The 23,956-nt window shown below is 43.9% G+C and overlaps 1 protein-coding gene across 3 annotated transcripts in view; it reads left to right on the plus strand.

Moving 5' to 3' along the window:
• emid1 (EMI domain containing 1) overlaps window positions 1-23,956 on the plus strand; it is a 50,077-nt gene that overhangs the window by 23,237 nt on the left and 2,884 nt on the right. For 2 of the 3 annotated variants that reach the window (XM_030104996.1, XM_030104997.1), the window contains exons 4-14: window positions 13,940-14,029; window positions 14,120-14,181; window positions 14,279-14,411; window positions 15,633-15,677; window positions 15,778-15,885; window positions 17,802-17,918; window positions 20,773-20,862; window positions 21,189-21,241; window positions 21,335-21,397; window positions 22,253-22,297; window positions 22,526-22,570. In XM_030104996.1, the coding sequence (XP_029960856.1) occupies window positions 13,940-14,029; window positions 14,120-14,181; window positions 14,279-14,411; window positions 15,633-15,677; window positions 15,778-15,885; window positions 17,802-17,918; window positions 20,773-20,862; window positions 21,189-21,241; window positions 21,335-21,397; window positions 22,253-22,297; window positions 22,526-22,570 (851 nt within the window). Of the gene's footprint in view, window positions 1-13,939; window positions 14,030-14,119; window positions 14,182-14,278; window positions 14,412-15,632; window positions 15,678-15,777; window positions 15,886-17,801; window positions 17,919-20,772; window positions 20,863-21,188; window positions 21,242-21,334; window positions 21,398-22,252; window positions 22,298-22,525; window positions 22,571-22,824; window positions 22,837-23,956 lie in introns of all 3 variants that reach the window. The other variant, XM_030104995.1, reaches the window with a different exon arrangement.

Here is a 23,956-nt window from a genome sequence, read left to right on the forward strand (position 1 = left end):
TAGCCTTTTTAATTTTTGCTATTGTATCTCCAACAGAAGACCAGAGCTCAGAGCTTCTCGCCGTCTCTGTGTATTTGTCTTGCTACGGGCTGTTTTGGTAATTCAAATGCTTTGCACATTGCACCGTCGTAGTAAAGACTTCCTTTTTCTTCCTCTGGGTCGTCTTGAAGGGATTAGAGAAACTCTCCGTTTTTTTTCCTTTTGGGGTAAAGGTCAGGCGCTGTGTGGATCTTACGAGGTGTTCTGAGGTCACTGCAGATCAGCCGCCGTGTTTATTTTGACTTTTTTTTTTTTGTTTTGCTGGATGTAAGTTAAACCCACCGTGCTGTGTTAATGATCAAGAGAATGAAAACCAGATTTCTGCACAATCCATTCCATGTATTTCTCATTTAGGTCTACTTAAGCTATGCAAACTGTAGGATCGATAAGTGGAAAACGCGCAATTAAAATCTTTGTGATTTACGTCAGGGTTTGTGTAACCTCAGAAAGCTGAGTTCCAGCATACCTGCATTAGTGCTGGGGTGGAAGTTTTAGCTCCTCGCGGGCCGGTCATCAATCAGCATAGCGCCAGTTAGCGCTGTGCCGGATTAGTGCGAGTTTGACCCCCACCAGGTGTGTGCGACCTGCGTCGCCATCTCACATCTCGGTCGCGGTGTCGCGTTCCCCCGATGCTTCCCCCGCGAGTCGGCCGGAGCGCGAGCTCACTGTTCCGCCGCGATCACCCCGAATCCAAAAAAGCTCAATCAGCTTTGATCCCACCCTGCGGCCCCTGGAAGTAAGTGGGGTCTAATCCCCCAGAAAAGCCTTAGAAAGACACAGAGGAATGCCTGGCACACAGCACACCATTCACCCAGGGATTAGCCTGAGAGGAGCTCAGCTTCACACAGTCATTTACTACGCTCACTGAGTGGGAGTTCATACTGTATACGTGCGGGTTTCTTGTGTGTGCGTGCTTTTGGACACAGATGAACTTTTTGCATGTTCACATTCAAATGGGTGACATAAAAAAGAAAGACCTCATCCTGTCCCCTACTTTTCTGATATTTCCCAAAATCAGATCATAACAGACTGACACTAATCGTCCTACAGTTATTAATAATTACATTGAGTGTACATAAAATTGATCAATGATGTGCTACAGAAAACCAAATAAGCAAAAAAGTAAAACAAGGTGTACAATATCAACCAGAAAAGATTTAGTTTAGTCAGTGAAAACATGAAATATATCATCATATCATAACCATCACACAATACCACGTGTTTATTTATTTATTCAGAGTAAAGTAGTGTTTTCATGTGTCCGTTGTTCACCACAGAAAGACAAACAGTCTCACACACACCCACATCAACAAGACTCAAATGTACGTATGCCTGCTCAGGAAGAACATGAATATCACGCCCAGAAGCAGTGCTGACAGCACATCACCCAGGCTCACTCTTTGCTTTGTTAAACCAGGCTTGCTTTGTTAAATCATGCTTTGAAAGTTGATTCCAGTCAGTATTTGACAAAACCACAGAGAAAATATGATCTGTCTGTGTATCCAACACAGTCAGATAACACAGAGACAGGGCAGCTGACTGGAAAAATCAGTCAGCAAAGAAAGCAAAGATTAGAAAACAACTTTGATATTCTACAATAACTAGCCAGTTTTTTTTTTCTTTTATTTGCAAAAGGAGTTGAAACTGTTTGTCTGATCTAATCTTAGGTTCAACCGAAGTATTCCTGTTCCTACCAAAGCCGATAAATAATCATGTTGTTGGATTATGGCCCTTTTTTTTCCTTCAAATACATGGAACACAGTCCAAACATGACATGAGCGACGATATGACAGAATTGACGTGACTCCCTGCTTCCTCTGTAATTCAATAAGTATTTGTTAATTGGCGATTCTGAATCCTGAAGTGGTTTTTATAAACATCTATAAACCAGCAGTCAGTTCAGCATCTGGTTTTATCAGACCGCCACTTCTCAGAGCAGATTTTTCTAATACCCCATCCTCGAAGGAGAAAGTTTAAAAACACAAACCGTCTGTTTTTAATTACAGTTTTACTTTACAAAGCACGTCTACCCAAAAAAAAAGGGAAACTGAGCGGAGGCCACGTCTGTCAGCACGCTGTGAGGAGGTAACGCAGTAGTATCAAGTGAAGCACCATGTTCTTCAGCGTCATGCTGTCATGGTTTATCTCAGCCCTCAGTCCCGCGTGTGCGTGTTTAAACAGGTGCACAGTTGCGTAGAAATGCGCAATGATGTAAAGAGTGATGCTCGGATTTGGCATGAAGTGGATGGCGGGGACGGCGAAGTGGCGGCGTTCGGCCGACTCATCAATCTTGCGCTGAACCCGGCGCGTGGAGGGAGTGATGTTGACCCTGGCGCTCTGCCACGGCCTCGACGGCTCCGGCTCACACATACGTGACCGTGTTTACCCGAGAGTTTAAGCGTCTGCCGCTGGAGCTTACGTGACGTTATGGAAAGAAACGAATGTCTGGGACTGTACCTGTTAGCCTCTCCATGCTGTGCCAACCTGAGATCTCCTCATCCATCCATCCATCCATCAGGATCAAACTTAAAGATATATTGCAAAACTCAGATAGCTTCCACATTAAATATTGGCCGGTTTGATATCTTGTGTTAGGATTTTGTTAATGTGACGTATCAGGCTAAGGTTTCTCCTTGGTTTAATTATACAGAAAGAGTGAATTTAGGAATATAGACTTAAAGACACCACGTTTCAGATATAAATAATCTTTATTTATTCATTTAATTACTGTTGCTATAACACTTTCCACACTCACAGGTGAGGCTCCATCTTCACCTGCCTCCTCTTGCGCTCTGTTTTCCAGTTACAGAAAGGGAAAAAAACAGCTTTTGGCAGCACCAGGAAGAAAACCCTTCTGTGAGGCGAGCGCGTTAAACCACTGGACCACAGCCATCCCTCTGAATAATGTGTCTGAATGATGAAGTTTCATCAGTTCAGTCGGTTGTTTTCTGGACTTTTTGTAGATGTTTAGATATTGATCCTTTCTGAATTTATTTTCTGTGACTTCCCCTGCCTGAGAACGCTTCTGACCAACACATGAACGCAACACGTGCAGACACACAGACACTGAATGACTAACACGAGTACAGATACACTCTCAACAAGTTTGATTTGTGTTGCCGTGTACTTTTAAGAATTTATAGATTTCACTTGTTTTAATTGTATTTTTGTGCTTGTTTTGCTTTTCTTGCGTTGCTCAAAATGGGATGTAGTCATTGTCCATACTCGCCGTCCTTGAGCTTTATATAAACATGACAAACTCTCTTTAATTTGAAACATGTAACTGAGGGTTGTTTTTAAAAAGTGTCAGTATTTAATAAGATTAATCTACCTAGGACTGACTGGAGAAATTTCTTTCCTGTTTTGGTTCCTGAAAGCGTTTAAATATCCTGTCAAACACCATAATTTCACCCAACATAATTTCATTTTGAAGACAATCAAGCCCTCCAAACTGCAACACTCAGTGGAGTTTCCATGCGGCGTGTTTCTGCAGCCTGTTTATATCCGCTGTCGGGTGTATTTACAATGAGAAGATGATGACAAGATGTGTTCTCACAGACTCCTCTGCCTTTGTCCCATTTAAAATTGCACGGTAAATCAGTCCGTTGCAGCTATTTCACTGTGTTACATCGAACATTTTTCACTCTTACGAGCCTCTAACAGGGCCGAATACCTCCACTGGAATACGATCCAAGCTTATGAAGGCAAAATGGAGATTAGGGTGCTATTTGAGAGGTCCCAAAGGAAACTGACAAATCAAATGATTTGTTATGGTGGAGGAAGCAGACAGTGATCTCCGAAAGGAGCTGAATCATGAGGAAAATGGAAACAATAGTGAAGAAAGATTTGGCTCACCTCTGGCCACACGTGTCTGCTGATCTGGGCTCATTTATAACCCTGCAGAGACGGGCAGGTTTACGGTTTGCTATTGAAGCAGAATATCCTCCGAAGGGGAGCTGGAACCGCTGCGGTCTGGGAGCCGAGCCTCGGCTCTGCAGTCACTGTCCCACAGTCACTGTGTTTGCTTGTCACGGATCCGCGCTGCGTGTTCCTCACCGGGGGACGCGGTTGTTTCTATTGTTTACACGGTGAAGGAAAAGTATCAGTTATTGAAACCTCTTCTCTTAACAAGACCGACTCGCATGTGTACTCACACACAAGTCATGCCACGGGAGGGAAATTACTTCTGTCTGGTGTGGCAGCCGACCTCTGAGCTGTAATAAGTGAGCGTTCAGGCCAGCCTTGGACAAATAAACTGTGTTGTTGGAGTAAAGATGTCCTTCAAATGCTGGCGGCAAAGAGGTTTACTCACCCAGCGCTGAATGTGCACGACCGAAGACATGGGGCAGGATGTTTGGCTTCGGGTTTGTGGATTGGCCTGCGCTCCGCTCGGCTGCAGCTGCGGGCACAGCGCTGGAGCGCATGTCAACTTCTGTATGGTAATGAACCGGGGCAGAGCAAAGGGTCCGCTGGCCGGGAACTCAGCAGCCTGTTTTTGCAGAGAGCAGCAGTGTGTAAACTTTACTTCTTCATTGACTTTTTCAATAGCAGTTCTACATCTTTCTATTGTTTAGTGCTTACAGCTTATTTCTTAACAAAACATCTCGACTCTCCTTTTTTTTTCCTTTTCAGTGTGAGTTGCTCATGCTGCAGAAAAAGCCTCAAACAGTGTTTTATTTATTTATTTTTTTTTTAACGAAGAGTAATGGGAGGGAAATTTCGCAATTTATGTCTTAGCATTTTAATTTACACTAAACTTGATGTTCTTCTTCGTAGAATCTGGGGAAAAAAACAGTTCAGTGGATAAACAAATGCTGGACATTTTGGCTGAGTGCAAAAATTTTTTTCAGATTTTAGAAGATTGGGCGATCCAGATAGAGCACTTCACCACAATCCAACCCCACAACACATCGTACATGCTTTTTCTACAAAGTGGGAAAGCTGCCTGCTGGTTCTTTGTAATGTTTTTCATATTAAAGGTTATTATTGTTAAAGGTTATTGCGATTTATAGGTAATATACGGCATGACTCCTCTTGTTCCAGTTAAATGATTTACATCTGAAATCACTTTGTGTAAAACTTGTTACTTTGCATGAATGCCTTTTGTGTTGTTTTTCTAAAGATTAATAGTTTAACGTCCATTTCATCATCAATTCTTTTCAAAAACCCCAGCTTGGAAAAGTCATCCAAGGAAACGTCAACATTTTTCGCCCCCCACTCTTTAAAAACCATTGTTACACTACATTGCCACCAAAACAAGTACAGTCTCTTCAGCTCTTCAATCAATTGTATAATTTCCGACAAGTGTTTTGCTTTAATTCAGAATTAATTCAGTGAAAGCACATCCTGCCTTAGATGAAGTGGTGCCGAAGATGAACGGGTGAACCTAGCGGTTAGTGGTGATCTGTAGTTGTTCTTATTCTCTATACAGATAGATTGGTTGGTTAGTGACATGGTTAAAGTAAAAAGCTGGAGCAGACTGAAGACTAAACTACAGCACAACGACTGCTGAGGCAAGGCTGGTTATCCGAAACATCGTGGATCTGACATGTGGAGGTTTGGGTTTTGTTAAACTGAGTAACGCAATAACCTTCTGAAGGACTAATGATTTAAAGAAACACATAATTTTGGTCATCGTTTATTTTCCATCATAACAGCTAATATATCAGTAAAAGAAACAACAGAAATAAAAGCACTCAGCTGATGATACAGAGACACGGGGTGAAATTATCATCACAAACTTTGCTTTGTAAACATTGACTGCGGCTGATGTGATACAGCTGTGACCTGCTGTACTCAGATTTTCTTCCCCTAAATAAATATGATGGTTTTGAGTTCCTCGCGAGTGCTGACCTGTTGACACATCTACACCACTCTCGTTGGGCGGCTCATGTTCACAGATTCCACCGTGTCGATCCTGGAAGCATGAAGCCACAGTTATTTTTTTTTTTTTTTAAGTTATTCTTTAAAGGACATTGATGGAGTTTACCATTCTCAGCCACAATGTCTTGTAAACTCCAGACTGTTGTACGGACTCATTGGCGATGCATTCAAGGCCTGTGTCAACAGCAATAACTTTAGATTAATGTGCTGTACCACATGCCCGTGTGTGCAGGTCTAATTCTGCTCTTTAGTGTATTTATGGATATTGTTTATTGGCGTCTTCTGGCAGTGTGTTAGCAGGAGGTGGGGGTTTAATTACCGCTATGTGTCAGGAGCGTTTCATATGGAGAGGTCGCAGACAAGATGGCCCCCTCCCCGCTGCATTGAAGCAGCAGCGCTGCCTGGTTTCGTCCAGGCAGGGTCAGTCCGCAGCAAAGCAGTCCTGTTTATGTAAGTTTCCCAGGAGACCGCGAAAGAGACGGAGATTGAAGAGAAAGGGCCAAAAAAAGAAAGAAAAGACTTGTTGCTGGATAAGATACCAGCCAAGTTCATTGAAAGAGGGAGAGTCGCCAAGGTTGAATTTACAAAGCAGCTTTTATTTGGGTCAACAAGGATCACGAGAGAGAAGCCAGTTTCTTCAGGCTTTAATGCCATTGTGTCTCCCTCAATAAAAGTGAAGGGTGCGAGCTGGATCGTCAGCCTCTGCCACATGTTTTTATTAGACATCTGCTGCTTTCAAGTGAAGGAAATGTTTAAAGACTGTGTGGACTTGCAGCGCAGCCCGTCCCAACCACATACTATCTCAAATCAGCATTCTGCAGTTTGACAGATGTGCCCCGCACTAATTTTAGGCACTTTACACAAACCACTGCATTGTTTGCTTCCATGGCACAGAGAAAATTGTTTCCATTTAGCCACATGTTAACCTTTTTTTTTTTTTTAATTTAACTTTATTATAGTTCTTGCGCAGAAAGTTCTGGAGGGTATTTAATGTCACAGAGTTTTGAAAACAGGCCATTCTTTCTCCCTTGAGGCTGTCTCTTTGAACGCGGAGTCCTTCTGTGGACGCTCAGGTGGTGTTTTGCTCTGAGATGGCCATCAGTCACTTAGACTATTGATAGAAGCTCCGAGTCCGAACACACCACGCTCCTATACCACCACAGCGAGCAGTTAACAAACAGTGGAGGCAGGCCTGCTACACTCAGTAATTAGAGGCAAAGCTGGTGAGTGATTGTGTAAAGGACAATTTTCCTGTAATTAGAATCTACAAGAGCCTCGCAGGTATTCCCGAGAGGTCCGTGGGGCAGATAGCTGTTGGCGCCTCGTGATGAAACTGTGGAGAACAGTGTAGAGAAAGCAGAAGCCGATGTGACGCAGAGAGGTCTGTCGGTCCAGACTGACCACTCTCCTGCCCCGCAGAGCCAAAAGGCACGCATGTCTCCAGGCCAGACAAATACCTCAGTCAGCAGACCGCAGTCAGACCGTTCAGCCTGGCACTGCTCTGTAATTATACCCTGCTGCTGCTGGGGAGGAGGAGGGACGACCAGACTGCGATACAGACCGTGACACCGACATTAGCACCGCTGCAAGCTGGAAACACAGAGGGAGTGAGAGAAGCCGATAGGGAGAGTGGGTGAGAGGGAAGGTGAGGTTAAAAACAGCCCCGTGTTCGACGGAGAGGCGGGGGACGGAGCAGGTGATCCGCCCCCTTCCTGTCAGAAATTAGAGGCTGTGTGCACAGGCACATCTGGATGGGCTGGATGGGTTTAATGACTGGATGTGACAATTGACAAAACCAAAACCCAAAGTGTTTGGGCTCTGTGAAACCGCAGCTCTGGTCAGGCTGAACTGCTCTCCTTGCAGTATTTATTTCTGTTTGTGTGGAACTTTATTTGCACTGTAGCAAAAATATTGACGGATGGACACGCCTGCCGTGTTGCACACAGGCAGACAGACACTATTTGAACAGCCAAGAAAATACATTGAAGTTGGCTTCTTATTTTGTGTGCATTCTGAATAAATAGGGGACAGTCTAGTTTATACCCATACAACTGTATAAATTAGGGCCACTGTACTACTTTTGAAATACTATTGAAATTGTATAACTTAAGGTCATAAATCATTTCCTCAGAGTAAGCAGACCAAATGTAATTAGTCATTTCCACCCTGGCAGTGGTGACGCAGAGATTGGACTTCGGCGCTGCTGTCCCGATGCTGCGCTGCTTCAATTCGAGTGTTGGCGCTGATTTATGAGGTGAGTTGTGTGTGCATGAGGTGAGAACCTCTCTGACCCTGCACACTCTCGCCTCAAGGTCCTGGAGGCTGCACCCTGTTTTCATTTGCAGCAGGTCTTTGCAACACCTCACCCAGACTAGTAAACCGGAGCAGATGAAGACCGGCTTCCCCGGTGCACTTGTTTTCAACTCAAACAGTGGTAAGCCGGGGATTTGGTATTGCTCTGCCGACCCTCTCCTCGGGGATCAATTACGCGACCAGTTGTTGCAGCGAGGCCGCACTTCCCTCTCACCTGTAATTACACGTGAACCTGTTTGGTGTGTGGGCCGTTTCACCCTCTGGTTGCAGCGCAAGGAAATGATGAAGTGTGTCCCACAAATTTAAGCCGATCACCTAATAAAATAAAGCTGCTACCCTGGGAAAGCACAGTAAACACTGGGGTTCAGATGCAGGTTTGCACGAGGCGGACAGCCATACCGAGACCTGTCAGCTGTGTGGGGGCTGAACGCTGCTGGTGGGTCGTTTTCAACACGCTTTCATACCAGCTGAGATGGTTTGGCACGAGACACGAGTGAAAGAGTCTGATATTTTGGTATTTCTCTCAGTTTTAGTTTGAATTTTGCAGCATTGATGGTGAGAAGAAACTGGAGATTTTAGATGGACTTTTTGTGTGAAGTTTGCATGTTCTCACTGAGTGGTTAAGCCAGGCTCTGAAACAGTGTGTATGGATTTTAGAAATCATGACTGACACCTGATCCAGTTGTCCTAGAGAGCGTTTGCATAGGTCCTCTGAAGAAGAATCAACGTTGAACATGTGGGCATTTCACTTTGGCACAGGCCGAAGATTAAACTGGATGATTTAGTGCTGTTTCAGGTTGCTGGTGAGCTTGTTTCTTCTTAACTAACACCAGAATCACAGTACCAAGTGATGTCTTTTGTTTCCTTTTTAAACGTTTTGATCTAAGGCAGCATTTCTGTGTCTCTTTTTTAATTGTTTAAAATATTTGTATGTATTTCTTTTTAGAAGTGGGTGTAATCTGGTTACATCTTGTCGTCCTTGGTTATCAACTGATCATAATGTATCGTCTTGGTTCAGGAACTTTAGAAATGAGCAATGCTTTATCTCGAATACATTCCTTCATTTCAAGAAAGAAAAAAAAAAAGGAAGAAAAGCAAAATGTTGAAATGTCAGGTTTGCATCTCCTCAATTCATCTCTTTTGGATTCCAAAAATAAACAGCAACAAAAAAAAGAGCTCCTTCAGCAAATATATGTTCTGAGTAGTATTTATTCAGCTTGGCTCATTTGGTGTGTGCATGCGTGTGTATTTATCAGCACACACACAGCGGTAGCAGCAGTCTTCAGTCCGTCCGGAGCGGAGACAGAGACAAACGCCTCCTGCAGTTTGCTGTCAGCACCTGGTCACTAACGATGCTGCAGCGCTGAGCTCAGCTAATTGACCAGACAGAGATGGATCAGGACCTTACGCTCCTGCTGTATCTGCTCACTTCAGTGTGTGTGTGTGTGTGTGTGTGTGTGTGTGTGTGTGTGTGTGTGTGTGTGTGTGTGTGTGTGTGTGTGTGTGTGTGTGTGTGTGTTTGGATGTTTTTGTTCACAGCTGCTGTCCTACCATGTACTGAATCTCCCCACAGGAATTTCAAACACAGATTCAGGAAAACAGTACAGAACAGGCTTTATGGGCCATTTCGGCCTACAAGCTTTCATCTTCCCTCGGCTGCAAACCACAGAGCAGAATGACTAAAAGGTATAACTCGGGTATTCTTGAAGCTCGTTAAGGCCGGCCTGTCCGCACGCCGCAGAGCGGCTCTGCGGACGCAGAGAACAAATAAACCTCAGCAGGTGATGAGCTCCGAGGATCAGGCAGGCAGTGCAGCCGAGGCTGAGATGTGTGTGTGAAGACTCTGGCTGGCAGGCCTTACCGGGTTCTTACCATTTGGTTTATTTCCACAAGGAGAGTATCACTGAAAGAACAACCTTGGCCCATTAATAATACAGCCTGTGTGTGAGTGTGTGTGTGTGTTTGTTTCTCACTCGCAGAGACAAAGCCTAACACCAGAGCAGACTGTACGCACCTTCGTCCAAAGAGCGAGCACTGCAGCTGCAGCCCTGAGTTTGGCTCCAGCTTGTGATACCTGCAGAGTTTCAAGTGTGTTTTTAAGGCCAATAATAATAGCTTTGTAATAAAGCTGCCATTGTGAGGGAAAAAAACACACACACACATTGATGTAATGCTAAAGCAAGTGGCTTTAAGGTTTCAGTGGAACTCAAATGTGAAATTGAAGCCTTGAGTGCAGTCATGTCTCCAGTTTAACTATCACACTGCGCTGGATCACCAAACAGAGGTTTACAAGTCACTCTCTCTCTGTGCTCTACCATCAGTGTTATCTATTGGACTTTTAGCAGTCTCCTTCCTTGACACAGATTTCTAATTCAACTCCTGTTCTCACTTGTCAAGTCTGGATTTCTTGCATAATCTCACTTTTACTTCTGTTGTGCAGTAAATTCACCAAATGTCCATCTTCTTTAGTGAGTTATCGTCGATTCATTAAGGGTACGATCATCTGTCTTAACCTGCAAAAAGCATCAGACTTGTTTGGGATTAACAAAAAGTCTCCCGAACTGCACATTACTGGTTGGATCCTGTTACATCACATGTTCATCAGGACATGTGAGCAGATATAGCTGAATGCAGTCTGATTATGAGACACCAATAATAATATACACTTTACTAGCCTTGAGTGGTGTTGTTTTATTGCAGTTAGCGTTGTAAAGCAGAGTAAATACAGCAGAGAGAGTCGTGTCGTAGCTGAAAGCGAAGTAGTGTGGTTTGGCTTATTTATTGCCCAGATTACAACAAATGTTTTTTATTGGTCTGTCTAACCTTCTCCCACAGCTATATGTTCTGACATTTGGATAGCTTCAGGGTTTGACAATAAACTTCAAATTAGATTAAATGTTCTGCAAAAATCTGATTTGACTTTCAATGGCCTGTGAATCTGTTCCTCTGTCAGTTCCTCTACTTTGTCCTGGTGCCGCTGCTCAGTAGGTTTATGAGTACAATGCAGAGCATATTATCATGCACTTGAGCTCAGAATAATCCTTTCGGACATGCTTCATAACTGCCCGAATACACACACTCATTACAGAATAGAAGAAGATAACCTCTCTGTGTGACCTTTGCACACATCTCACACTTGTTTCCCTTGAGATAACTAACAGCAAAGATTATAGAGAGTGTTTGTAAACACATTTCAAAGCTCAGGAGGAGTGAAGCTGCCCCCATGAGGTCAAAAATAAAGATCCTCATTAGGAGAATCAATCATTTTTTAAGGGGAAGACATAGTTGAGGTCAAGCTATGGTCAGGATTAGGGTCAGTGTTAGACAAGCAGTAGTTACGGCTGAGTTCAGACTTATTCTGCAGGAAAATAATGGAGGTCAGTGTGACGTCCCCGTAAGGAACATGAACGGTGTGTGTGGACGTTAGCTCTATGAGAGATGGCTGATGTCAGGACAGCCGCTGGCCCGCTGAACTCTCTGTGGGGGTATTTCTCTAATGAAGAGCTCTGACTCAGCCCCTGATTGGAGCCCAGTGCAACATCGGGTATAAAGGTCAAATGCATTCACACATTTCTTTGACCTCTGCCCTCCCCACTGGGGCAATTAGCCCATAGAAATCAAAGAATGCATACAATGAACCATGTCCCCAGGGGGGCGTTCATTAACCGTGATGATGTTATTGCTGGCTAACGGAGCGATGGATCAAACTTGAGACAATCGAGCGTCCCTCTTCCTTTGGGCCGTAACCCATCTGTGTGTGCACACACACCGTAGATATCGCAGGGATTTGATATGTCACAAGAGGTGTTTAAGAAAACAGGAGAATTAAAATTTGTTGTTGTAAAACAGAAACAGGGAGAAAGTATGCAAGAGGCGTGTGTTTGTGTATACGTGGGAGGTAGTGGTTCTTGTGCCAAAGCCGGATTTAAAGCTTGATACAATAGCTGAAGTGTGGGTGAGGGGATCTTGGCTCTTGAATATTCTTTACTCTAAAGGGGGAAGAGGTGCTGCTGGGAGGAGTGAGGGCTGGATTTCCTATCCAGAGCCCCCCTTTGTAATTGAATGCAGCCATGTGCTTGAAGTGGAGCTCCGCAGAGAGTCTGCGGGATGTTCATGTGCATGTACAGTCATGCACGCCTCTCTTTGTCTTTACACTCTTCCCCCATGTGGACTGAGGTGTAGAACGAGCCGAGGTGTGCGTTCCTCTCATCGCCGTGCAGCGTTTGTATGGTGATCAAGACGTGGAGGAGCCTCAGTCTCAGGCCTTACATGGTTTAAATCCATCTACACTCATAATCCTCTGAGAAATACCCACAACCCAAAACAGTGGAATCATGAACACAGAAGCTGAGGAGGGGGGGATTATTGGAGCTGTCTCAATTTACCCTGAAACATGTATTCAGTCTACTTTTCATACTCCTCTTTTGCCTTTTCTCTCACTCACCTCCTTGAGCACCATTTAGCCCTGCAGGTGTTATTTCATAGCTTCTTCTCTTTCTTTTTTTTTTTTGTCTGGACAGCATTTTTTGTTGACTGTGGCCGCTGGCCGCTGAAGGGAAAGATGTACTTCCTGGTGGCTAATGAGGTGGTGAACCCAGCCTCTTGTTTGTATGAGGACCACCTGGACCAACCAGAGCCCGGCTGGGCCAGACAATGGAGTCAGTCTAGCATTTCCACAAAGGTCTGCCCATTCAAAACATCCACAACCCTGCAACACAAACTCCCACACTTCATAAAATGAAGGCCGGCGGAGACTGGCCATTCTCCGTCGCACAAGGAAACCATTGTGTGTCTTTACGCACCCTCTCAGCCGGGCCTTGTGATCTTACACGCCATAAAGGAACCGAAGGAAAAGCAAACTGGCAAAGATATAACATCCACAGCTTAGATCCTTGGACTCTAACACAAACAAAAGCTGTGACTATTGTTCATGAGCTCCACTTCTGTCTCATTCACTCTGTTGTTTTTGCTTTCTCCTGGTGGAAACAAGCGAGACTCTAAGTTTGCAATGCTAAGACAGTGAAGCAAAGGAAAGACAGAGCGTTTTGTTAGCAATAAACAGCAGAAAGAAGAGCAGCTAAATACTTAATTTTCCTGGATATAGGGATTCATTCACTGGTCAAAAACAACGCCGGAATTCAGTGTTTAGAGATGGTCTTACATGGCTGAGATGCACTTGTTGAAACAGCAGTTTGGCAAAGGAGATAAAAATATCTTTGGCTGATGCACTGCTGAGCTTGATGAGTTGATAAAAAACAGGTGTGCAGGATGATGAAACCAGGAAGCTGCGGAAAGGTTAACAGGAGCATCACGGCCATGGTATGGGCAGGGAGCAGCAAACAGAAACAGTGGCTGTCTGTGTGGACAAATTAAATTTTGAACCTTTCTATGGGTCTGTTGTATGGGCATCTAGGGACTCAGGAATTCACCGAACCTTCTGGAAATGTTGATTTCATCCTATTCGCCAAACAAAACCAGGATTACATTTTCAAACTGCAGAAAAATGGACAGAAAAACGGTAAATGGACATTACTCATGTAGCAGATTTTCACTGCTTCAGCGATGAAACTGTTGGTGACGTTCATCCATCGACGTTGGGAGCAGTTTGGCTTCAGTGTCAAAAACCAAAGACACGAGGGAATCGATTGACAAACTTCAGGGTTGGAGGATGACAGTCTTTATTTGTCTTTCTCTCCTGTTACAGATGCAGGGAACCAGCTTGTAGCTCAGGAGGCAGTGAGGAAGCCCTCCACGCTTCGCCGACCACCTGCACGCTCCGGAGACCTGCTCTCCAGTACGATCATCGCATTGTTCATCACAATACTAAGGTGTACAATGCTAGAGGTATGCTCATTTTTTACACATTTTTTTTTTATTTTCACAGATTGTCTCAACTGCAGTCGAATCACAGCTTTGAGCGACAGGCTGAACTCACTGGAAACAAAGGTACAGACGACATGCAATCAGCCGCGCCGTGTGAATCACTGACTGAAAAACAAGGACTGTTTTCACCTAAACTTGTTTTATACTGTCCTCTTACCAGGTACAATTGCTCACTGCCCCGGCATCCACATCGCATCGCCACCTCCAACTGAAAGGCGGGACCGCTCCCGAGGCCTCGGTCCTGACGGGGGCGGTGCCCGCTCAGGGAGCTCCTGGTGAGCAGGGACCTGCAGGTACGTGCATCAAGCCACCAGGCATTCAAATATTTTGAGATTAAATCAATATAAAAAAAAAAAAATCTAATGAAATTAATTAAGAAAATGCACATTTCCACTCGGTGCAGTCCAATGTTTTGTGTTTTGAGTCAAGCTTCACCCCTTTCTCTGCAGACAACATGCTCACCTCTGCGTCTATATCCTATTTCCTGCACGGCTCATACGCGCTCATTTCCTTTTACAAAAGTTAAAGCCCTCTTGTCTGTGCTGCACGCTCTCTGTGCTTTGTTGCTGTGTGTGTGGAAGTATAAAAGTCCTCTCCTTTCCTGGAGCCCTGCCCAGAGCTGGCTGCATCTAAAAACACAGTTCGGTCCCTCTCTAAGGCTTTCTCCAGAAGAAAGAAAGTGCATCAGTTCCACTTCATAGTGTTTAATCCCACTGTCCCCAAAATGCCAATGAATTCATGAGATTGTTCAAACTACACCGATGCTGCTGGATTCCACTTGTGTAAAATGAGGCACTTCTGGTGAAAATGGCTCCAGTACGATTTCCTGTTTTGTCCCAAATCACACACCGAGCAGTTTTATTAAGACACAGATGTCTTTGCATTGATAAAGAATGTTGTATTGGAGCATTTATTGTTGTTTTGCTCATGTTAAAGGTTCCTTTATACAGTTCATCCCCTGGATGGTACCGCTGCAGTGTCTCAACAGGGTTATGTTCATCATGACTGACCATAGAAGTGTTTGGCTGCAGTTCTACATCTAAATTTTAAAAAAGCATTTTCATTCCGAGTGGCGATTTAAACTTTAGTGTTCAGGCCAGCGACACGGTGCACGTTTTGCCATAATCAGCCTAAAACTTTATTTGCACACAAACTGTAGCGTGAGTTTTGCTGATTTTATTTTAATTTCACTCACTCAGACATCATTACGTGCTTACAGTGGTGTTAATCATGTTGTTTTTTTGGATTCAGGGTGTAGCTTCCTTCCTCCAGAGTATCATTTGGCCTTATTTAGTTCCCAACTGATTAAACAGACAATACTGAAGAAACTTTACAAACATTTCTGCATCAAATAGAATTACTGTGAAAAGCATTGCATCCACACAACTGATGTGACTTGTAATGTTTTGAAACATAAATGAACGTTGAAGTTTGGATTTGCTTTGAATTTTCTCTTTTCCAGGTGGCTCATGCTTATTTCTTTCCATATGCTAAATTTTCTATTTTTATTGCAGGCCCTCAGGGGGAAAGAGGGAGAGATGGGCTTCCCGGCAGAGACGGTACTTTGTTTCCATTACTGTCTCGAAGCTGATCCAGAGTTATTTACGAAACAAGCCTCTGAAATGTTGTGATTGTTCACGACTGTTTCTTCCTCCTCAGGGAAGCCGGGGTCTCGAGGGCTGCCCGGTCCCAGCGGGCCTCGAGGGGAGGCCGGCGTGAGGGGCCCGTCTGGATCTCCTGGAGCGAAGGGATCGCCGGGAATATCAGGTAAAGTTCACCGGAGCTCATTGTTAACAACAGGTGAGCAAATGAAACTGCTGAACCTCGTCCTCAGAGATGAGAACACAGCGTGTTGTAAAGCTTTGTGTTTGTGAGGGAGGTGGAGGTCGATTTGTTTACCCGTCTGTCCACTGAACATGTTGTCTCGCGACGTCGTTTCCAGAATGTTTGTCTTCCTCTGAAACCTCTCGGTCAGCCTGTAATCCTAAATGTTGGTACATTCCGGCGGCCGCTGCGGCCGGCCGGCAACCTACTGGAATCTGGCCATTTTGTTTGTTGGCTGTTAAAATCATAAGTTTCTAAAACGCTGTTCTGGTGGGAAGGAGGTATTTGTTTTCGGGCTACATTTAGACGTGAGCCGCTGTTCGTGGTCGCTCGCCGGTGCAGTCACCAAATCGTGAATCTGGCTTTTGTGCTGAGCGCTCGCTGGCCACGCACAGATAATAAATGACCTGTTTGAGGAAAAAAAGTAAATCTGCAGTCAGCTGTGGCCTGAATGATGAATAAAGTAAATGTGGGTAAATGTGTGTCACAGCATCTCCTCCAGCTAGACGGGCTGTTCTTCCTCTGCTCAGGCTCGTGAAGGGAGCGCCTCCACTTTCAGGATAACATATGACCCCTGCTCTGCGCCTGCTGCTGGGCAGAGATGAGATTTAGAGTCAAACTTAAACTACAGACCTGCTTTCTGGGAAGCGCCGTGTGAGTTCAATCCGAAATGAACATGAGCTATATATACACAAATCCCAGGTCCTTATGATTTCCATATGCCTGTGGTGTTATTGTTTTTTCTATCTCCATTACTTCATAAGTATCCAAAAGCAGCACCGTGTTTTTCTTATTGTGCTGATTTTTTTTTTTTTCCATTTAAAGAGAAAGATAAACACAGGACTGGAATGTTTCCAGTTTCATGCAAAATCTAGACAAATGTGTGTTTGAGCCAGCAGTTATGGGAAAAACGGGACAAAAGTGAATGTAACAAGGATTTATTTTCTGTGTTTTTTAAATAGTAATAACTTGCTGGAAAGTTGTTTTGCAAACTTTGACTCATAATTTTGTCGCAGGTCCTCGCAGCCGCTCTCAGGAGACCTTTTTTCTACAGGGGAAAAAAAAAAAAAACCTAAATTGTTTTCCCTCACATGTCACACCGACTCTGAAGGACCGCTAAGTTTGGCCTTTTGAACCGGTGCACTGCAGCTACAGTTTCCCTGCAGCAGCCGAAGCAGCGATCCTCACGCAGTCAAGGCTGAGTGACAATATCCCACCGAGACGTCGGATCAGCCGCAAAAAGCAGTAATTAGTGGACGGTGATCCCAGATTGCATCAATACATTAACAGAAATGCGGTGAGTCTGGGACAGTTTGAGGGCAAAAAGCAGTATTCAGCAGGCAGTAATACCTCAGCAGAGGCCAAACAATGAGGTCTCACGTTGCGTTGGAGGTGGACGGACACTTTCACTAACTGCCCCTCATGGAGGCGCGACAGGCTGTTACACACACGTGTACAAAGGCTATCGCTGTGAATGCAGGGAGCATTTCATTTACTGTGAACCTGTGCCAGCAACACTTTGAAGAGTTTAATGGTGTTTGAGTTTTCCTGCGTCCCTGAATAGGTTCCCAGCGCTGGGCCATTAAGATCTCCTCCTTCTAATTATGGAGGAACAAAGTCAGCTAGTTCACACACTTTTGCTCCTCTGTCCAGCTCCTGATTTTTACTCCACAACTCACGTGAAGGTGCACACACACTCAGTCCTGCCAGACACCATGACTGCTGTCTCAGTCCAAGCTTTCTCTAATCGTTTCCCTCTCTGGTTTCTGTAATAATTTATTAAGATTCACATTCTATGGTGACATAATCCGACTGTGCTGCACGTGTTTCACCGCTGCTTCTCTCCTCTTCCCTCTCAGGTCCTCGTGGTCCGCCAGGACACCCGGGAGAGAAGGGTCTGCCCGGGCCACCTGGTCCACCAGGACCTCCAGGTCCTCCTGCACCAGCAAGTGCCCACATCCCAGAACCCGATCACAGTAAGACCCGAAGAAATGATCGCTTTGCACTTTGCATTTATAAACTCTCCATCAATAGATTCACAAAGCAGTTACTCTGAATACCTCCAGCGCTCTGAAAACATATCAAAGCACATAACTTCATCACACATTACTCTCAACACTTACTCAACTGCTAATGATGTGCTTTGATATCATTTAACGACGGCCTCCAGCAGAGATAAAGAATGTTCTATTGACGTTAAAAGTGCTTTCAGCAACAGGATTTTTTTTTTTCCCCCACCAACACTTTTGATCATTAAATCCAGCTGATGCTGTCTTGAGTGACTTCGCTCTACATTAACCATTCAGACTTGCAGCTCCTGCTGATAACACAAGTCTTTATAAAATCAGCACTCTTCACCTCATTTCATTTTAATGTGATTTTTTTTCCTTCCTAGCTTTCTGTAGAGTTATGAAAACAAGGATCACTGCTGCATCGGAACATTTGCAGCTTATAAGTTAAGCATCCGAATAACGACTTAGTCCATGTCAGACGACGTGGTCTCCCCCCGTAAGCCAAACCGTATATAGTGATCACACGTCAAAGGAACATCGACTTCAACCTGTGTATGAATCCGGTTTGAGCCTTTGCTCTCAGATGGTACCGACTGTATTTTATAAACCTAAATAAGTGTTTTCAGCTGTTAAAAAAAAAAAAAAAAGCCGTACGCAGAATCAGAAACAGAGGATGACGTTAATCCTCCACTACTGCTTGCTTCTTTTTGTCCGTCGGCCAAGTCGAGCAGATTCAAAGCGTGTAAAATGGAGGGGGAGACAATGAGATCGACGCTGACTCCACATGCTGGGATGAGAACCTGTCCGCCACTGATGTCACTCAACAGCTTCCAGATGTAGGCCGGGGATGGGGGGGGCGTTATTCGTGAGAGACAGATGGGGGCCCACACCGGCTCCTTCAAGGTCAGTGCATGGGCGGGATTTAGACCAGAAATCCAGCGGTTAAACAAAGTATTCAGCGCGCAGATTTGTAAGCTTCCAGGCTCCTGTGAGGAGAGAAGCTGTGGGAACGTCGAAGCTGGCATGACAATTTCCGAGACTGCGGGCCATTTCTTTCACATCAAAGCAACAGCGGGGAACACTGGGGTTCTGCGCGGCGCTTCCTTCAGAAAACATGGGCTTATTTGGCTTTTACGTCTACATCAGGATGTTGGAATTCCTGCCTGCAGACCAGGAGAGGTTTCCCAAACCAACAGCCAGAACCTGAATTAGCGAGAGGGAGTGTGCACGAGCATGATTTCAGAGTCTGTCAGCGCTCCTGCACAGTTTCATGTCATGTTGAGCTTCACATCCCAGTTTGTGTCAAATAGGAAATGAAAAGAGTGTGTGGAGAGATAGAGTCAGACACAGAGGGAGCAGCCCTGGTTTGGATGTCACCTCAGGTCCCGATCTGTTCACGGTGTGCAATGATCTGGCAGCTGGAGGATGTTTCTGGACGTTCGCCCTTTCCCCCTCCTCCTCCTCCTCTCCTCTCAAGTCTCAAGCTGCGATTGGGTCTGTGTTTCCTGTCAGTGTACAGTGACCCAATGACCGTGCACTTCCTCCCTTTTTCACACGTTCACCACCCATTTTCCTCAATATATAGTTCGCTGTGTGTTTCCACTCATTAGTGTAGTTCATTTCTGTTTTTGTTCGATATTATACATTGTTCACTGAACACCAGACTCCGACCCACAGCTGACAGAACTTTTATATTCAGTGGAGTGTGAACACTCAGTGGTGAGTCATTCAGGTGAGGCAGATTGTTGGAAAACACTGCCCTCTAGAGGAAGCAGTGTGTCTTCAAATTAAACCTTTTGTGTTTTTTGATGATTTGATATCCAGTATTTACTGCCCTACCATTTCAGAAGCTTCGATGAAAGACCAGAGAAGTCAAAAATCAAGACCTCATCAGTTGAATTCACAACATGTCAGTTTTATTTACAAAGCACTACAGCACAGTCATCATCTTGTGGTACTTTCACAGTGAAAAACCCAACAATTCCAAGCAAGCAGAGAGCTGCAGCATTTTGAATCAACTGAAGACTTCTTAAGCCATTATGGCACCCTGACTATAAGAAATTACAATAGTCCACTTTGGAAGTTACAGATGCATGGATTAATTTGTCAGCGTTACTCTGAGTGAACAAGTTCCTGATTTCAGAGGTGAAAGCAGTCCTGCACACTTCTTTGATGTGGGAGTCGAAGGATATGTCCTGATAAAGAGCAGCAGGTTCCTCACTGATGCAAAGATCCCACACTTTGAAAACCAGTGCACATATTGTAATGACCAGTGTTGGTCAAGTTACTTTAAAAAAGTGTTTCATTATAGTTACTAGTTACCTCTTCAAAAAATAACTGAGTTAGTAACAAAGTTACAATATTTTATAAGTAACTAATTACTAAGCAAAGTAACTATTCATTATTTTGAACTTTCCTGACTGAGGAGTTGGCAACAATGTGCCAGTTTTAAAGAGACATTATTTCTTTTTAACAAAACACAACAAATTACATAAAATTTAATTTAATTTAATTTGCAATTACAAACATCATTTAATGTAAATATGATCATTATTTCACATTATGCATTTTCATTTAGATTATTATGACACTGTAATATGTATAACACAACTCACCATTCAGTTCAGTTCAGGCAATAACATTGGTTCTAACACAGATTTGAACAAAAAACTTGATTTTCTGTGAAACGGCACCATGCAAAATAAAATCTGGATTATCTTTAACTAGACATAATGCCTTATTATTTTTTTCTATTCCTGCAGGTATTGATAAAAGTACTTTCTGAATTCAATTAAGCACACATTGTGTTTCTCCCCAGGTCGTGGAAAAGACCCCTTCTTCAGCAACACTTTCCATGACTCACGAGGGTTGCCTGTTCCAGGACCTCAGGGTCCTCCGGGGCCCATCGGTAAGCACTTACCCGTTAGTTTATCTCCAGCTACACAAAGCCAGCCTTATGTGGTGGTTGGAGAACAGCTATTATCACAAAGATCTACATTGTTTCTCAAGGTTATGAGTAAAAAACACTTTAAACGCAGTGTCAAGCATACAGCTCACCATTATTGCTCATTTCTCTCGGCTTTCCCCGGCAGATGTCAATCAAAATCTCATTTTGCTTTCATCGGGACTTTGTATATCAGGCTTGAGTAAATGCATGTGAAGAAATGCAAATTGCATGTTTCAGGGCTCGTCAGCAGGCAAAGCTAATTATGTGTCTTTTTCTCTGTAATGTAGGTCCCCCTGGTCCTAAAGGCCCATTAGGACCTCCCGGCCCGCCAGGACAGAATGTAAGCTCGCTCACAGCTTTACAGGGCGGTGCAGCCACCGTCAGAGGTGACGATGCATTTATGTGCATTTTTTAATGTTATTTCTAAACACAGGGGAAACCTGGAGCTCCTGGAACACAGGGCCCTATAGGACCAAAAGGAGAGCGAGGGGAGAGAGTGAGTACACAGATTTATCCATTTGTTCTGCAGTGACAGAGCGATACCCAAAAGACAAATGCTCATATGTAGCTCCAAGCCGAGAAAAACAAAATCATTATACACTTGATGGGAACAATAGAATACAGTTGAATGCCATAAAGCAGGAGTGTCACACTCATTGTAGTTCAGGCGTCAATTAAAACCTTGTTTGATCTCAAGTGGGCCAGACCAGTGTACAAGTAGAGTGGGATGGATCTGAGGACCAGGCTGGCAAATGTTCACCTTCATTAAAGGAAGAGGAAAAGCTGTTATAAGAAAAATTATTCATCGTGTGACTCTTTGGATTCTAAATAATTTAACAATGTTATATAATGATAGATTTTGAGTTGCAAAAATGGGTGTAGTTGTGTGTGCTTTAAAAAATACATGAGAATTTAGGCAAATAATAGAAAAGTAGAAAAACACTGTGGAAACAGTAAAGTTTCAATGTTTCCAACCTTTCTTGCAACATTGTTTTTAAATGCTTGGCTCAAATAAAGTTACCTGTTCATTCAACACTTGACTTGTTTTGAGCTGGATGAGTGGAAAAGGCTTCTCGGGACTCAGGATTTCTCACCTCATTGTTGTCTGTGAAGTGATGCAGCTTCTTTTCTCTGCTGCATCACTGCTGAGAGCCCTGCTGTGACTTACTAACCCAGTGCGACCTCTAGTGGACAGATTGAGGACATTGAAATATCGCAGGTTATGAGATTTGTGAGTTTGTGATTAAATTCATGCGTCCATAGACGTGTTTGTATGTAAAAAATGTCTGCATGAGTAAGTAAGAGTGCGTTGAGATTTTGAGACGTCAACGTCTTTCTGCTGGTTTTGCAGGGTCCGTTAGGTTACCCGGGAGAGAGGGGCTTCAGAGGCGAGCCGGTAAGCTGCATCCACCCTGCTGTCTTGGGGATCTTCGGCTGAAACTGAGTGCAGGAGGGGGAATCGGCACATGTCACGGCCGATTATATAGCTGTGAACTACATTCAGCAGCAGCTTCACAAACCGCAGTCATGTGGCCGTCGCAGTGGGAAGGAGGCCTGTGCACGGCTGTGCAGCTTCAGAAAATGTAATGAAGTCAGAATTTCTGTTCTTATTGTTTCTTCTCAGGGAGCACCAGGTCCCAAAGGAGAGCCAGGAGAGAAGGGTTTACCGGTAAGAAAGTTGTGGCTGGAAGCATTTCTGTTTTATTTACTTATCAGAACACTGATTAACATTAATCCCCTGTAAAAGACTGATAAGCAAGTGATTTTTCACCCATAATCCCCGGACAGGTAGTTGAAAACTGGTGAGAAAATACAGCAAGAGACATTTGTTGAAAAGTTAATTTTTTAAACAGATATCGATGATTTAATGTTTTTTGTCTGTCTAACCCTTACTTTTCTTTTACATCCTTCACATTTTACAAGAGCAATCTCAATGTAAGATATCTTTATTAATGTCATGTTCGTGTTCAGTTTGTAATGCAGTAAAGTAATCTAGCGATACAAAATCAAGTTCAACTTGGATCATCCTCTCAGCTTATGATATCTTTACCGTCTCCATGTCTACAAGTGTGAACTGTCACAAAATGTTCAATCGCATCTCTTTTTCTCCCAAGTTCATATTCTCCCACCTTTTAATAATCGCACAGTGTGTGTTTGGTATTGTTGTCGACGTTTGTTGGCGTATATTCGATTGTGGCATTGGACCCGTCTGACCTGTGTGTGTTGATGTGTTTTTTTGTTGGTCCTCGGGGTGCGCTCAGGACTGCTGTCCTCTTGACCCTAAAGCTGTCTGACTCCCTCTGCAAGCTACTGTCCCCATGGCTACCTCTCACAGTCACTGTTCAGCCTCTGATTTTGGCATATACACATAGAAAACACAGAAAAACGTCTTTAAAAAATGAACCTCTTCATTTAATTTGAGATTGGCTCACATAACCGATCAAGCTTAATAATCTTTCATTCAAGCACAATAAAGTGTGTATGCCAAATCAGTTCATATAAATCATTGGTGGGTCCTGTTGGGTTCGGAGGTGTTGTGCTCTGATGTGAGTGGAGTGGATACAGCTATCCTCTGTTCTCCCACAATGCAACGTTGCATGATTCCTGTCGACGTCATGTAAAGTTTCTTCTTCTGTCGACTAAATGAAACACGAACTTGCGAATGAAATAACAGAATCAAGCAGAATGAAGGCAAAGCACATCTAAAAATGCTGGTGTTTAATTCTGGTCCTCATACTGTGAGCGCTGCGCCGGTCACTAAACAGGGCTGGAATAAACACAAATCAATACATTAACGTTATTCGTTTAAGTCATATTTGTAGGAAATCTTACTGTAAAACATTTTGGCCATCCGCCTCAAAGCTGAGACATTTCGGTCTGAAGTGAAGTCACGCAAAAACTAACATTCTGGATCAAACACTTAATGTAGCTTTGCCTTTTTTCTTGAAATGTGAAACGTGTCTTTGTTTTGTCTCATTAATCAAAGCATTCCATGACAGAAATCATTCCCCTTCACCTGTTCCCTGCATGCCTTTTGTTCAAATAATGGCGATGC

Source organism: Salarias fasciatus, chromosome 12 (assembly GCF_902148845.1).
Source record: "Salarias fasciatus chromosome 12, fSalaFa1.1, whole genome shotgun sequence".
Taxonomy (NCBI): domain Eukaryota; kingdom Metazoa; phylum Chordata; class Actinopteri; order Blenniiformes; family Blenniidae; genus Salarias; species Salarias fasciatus.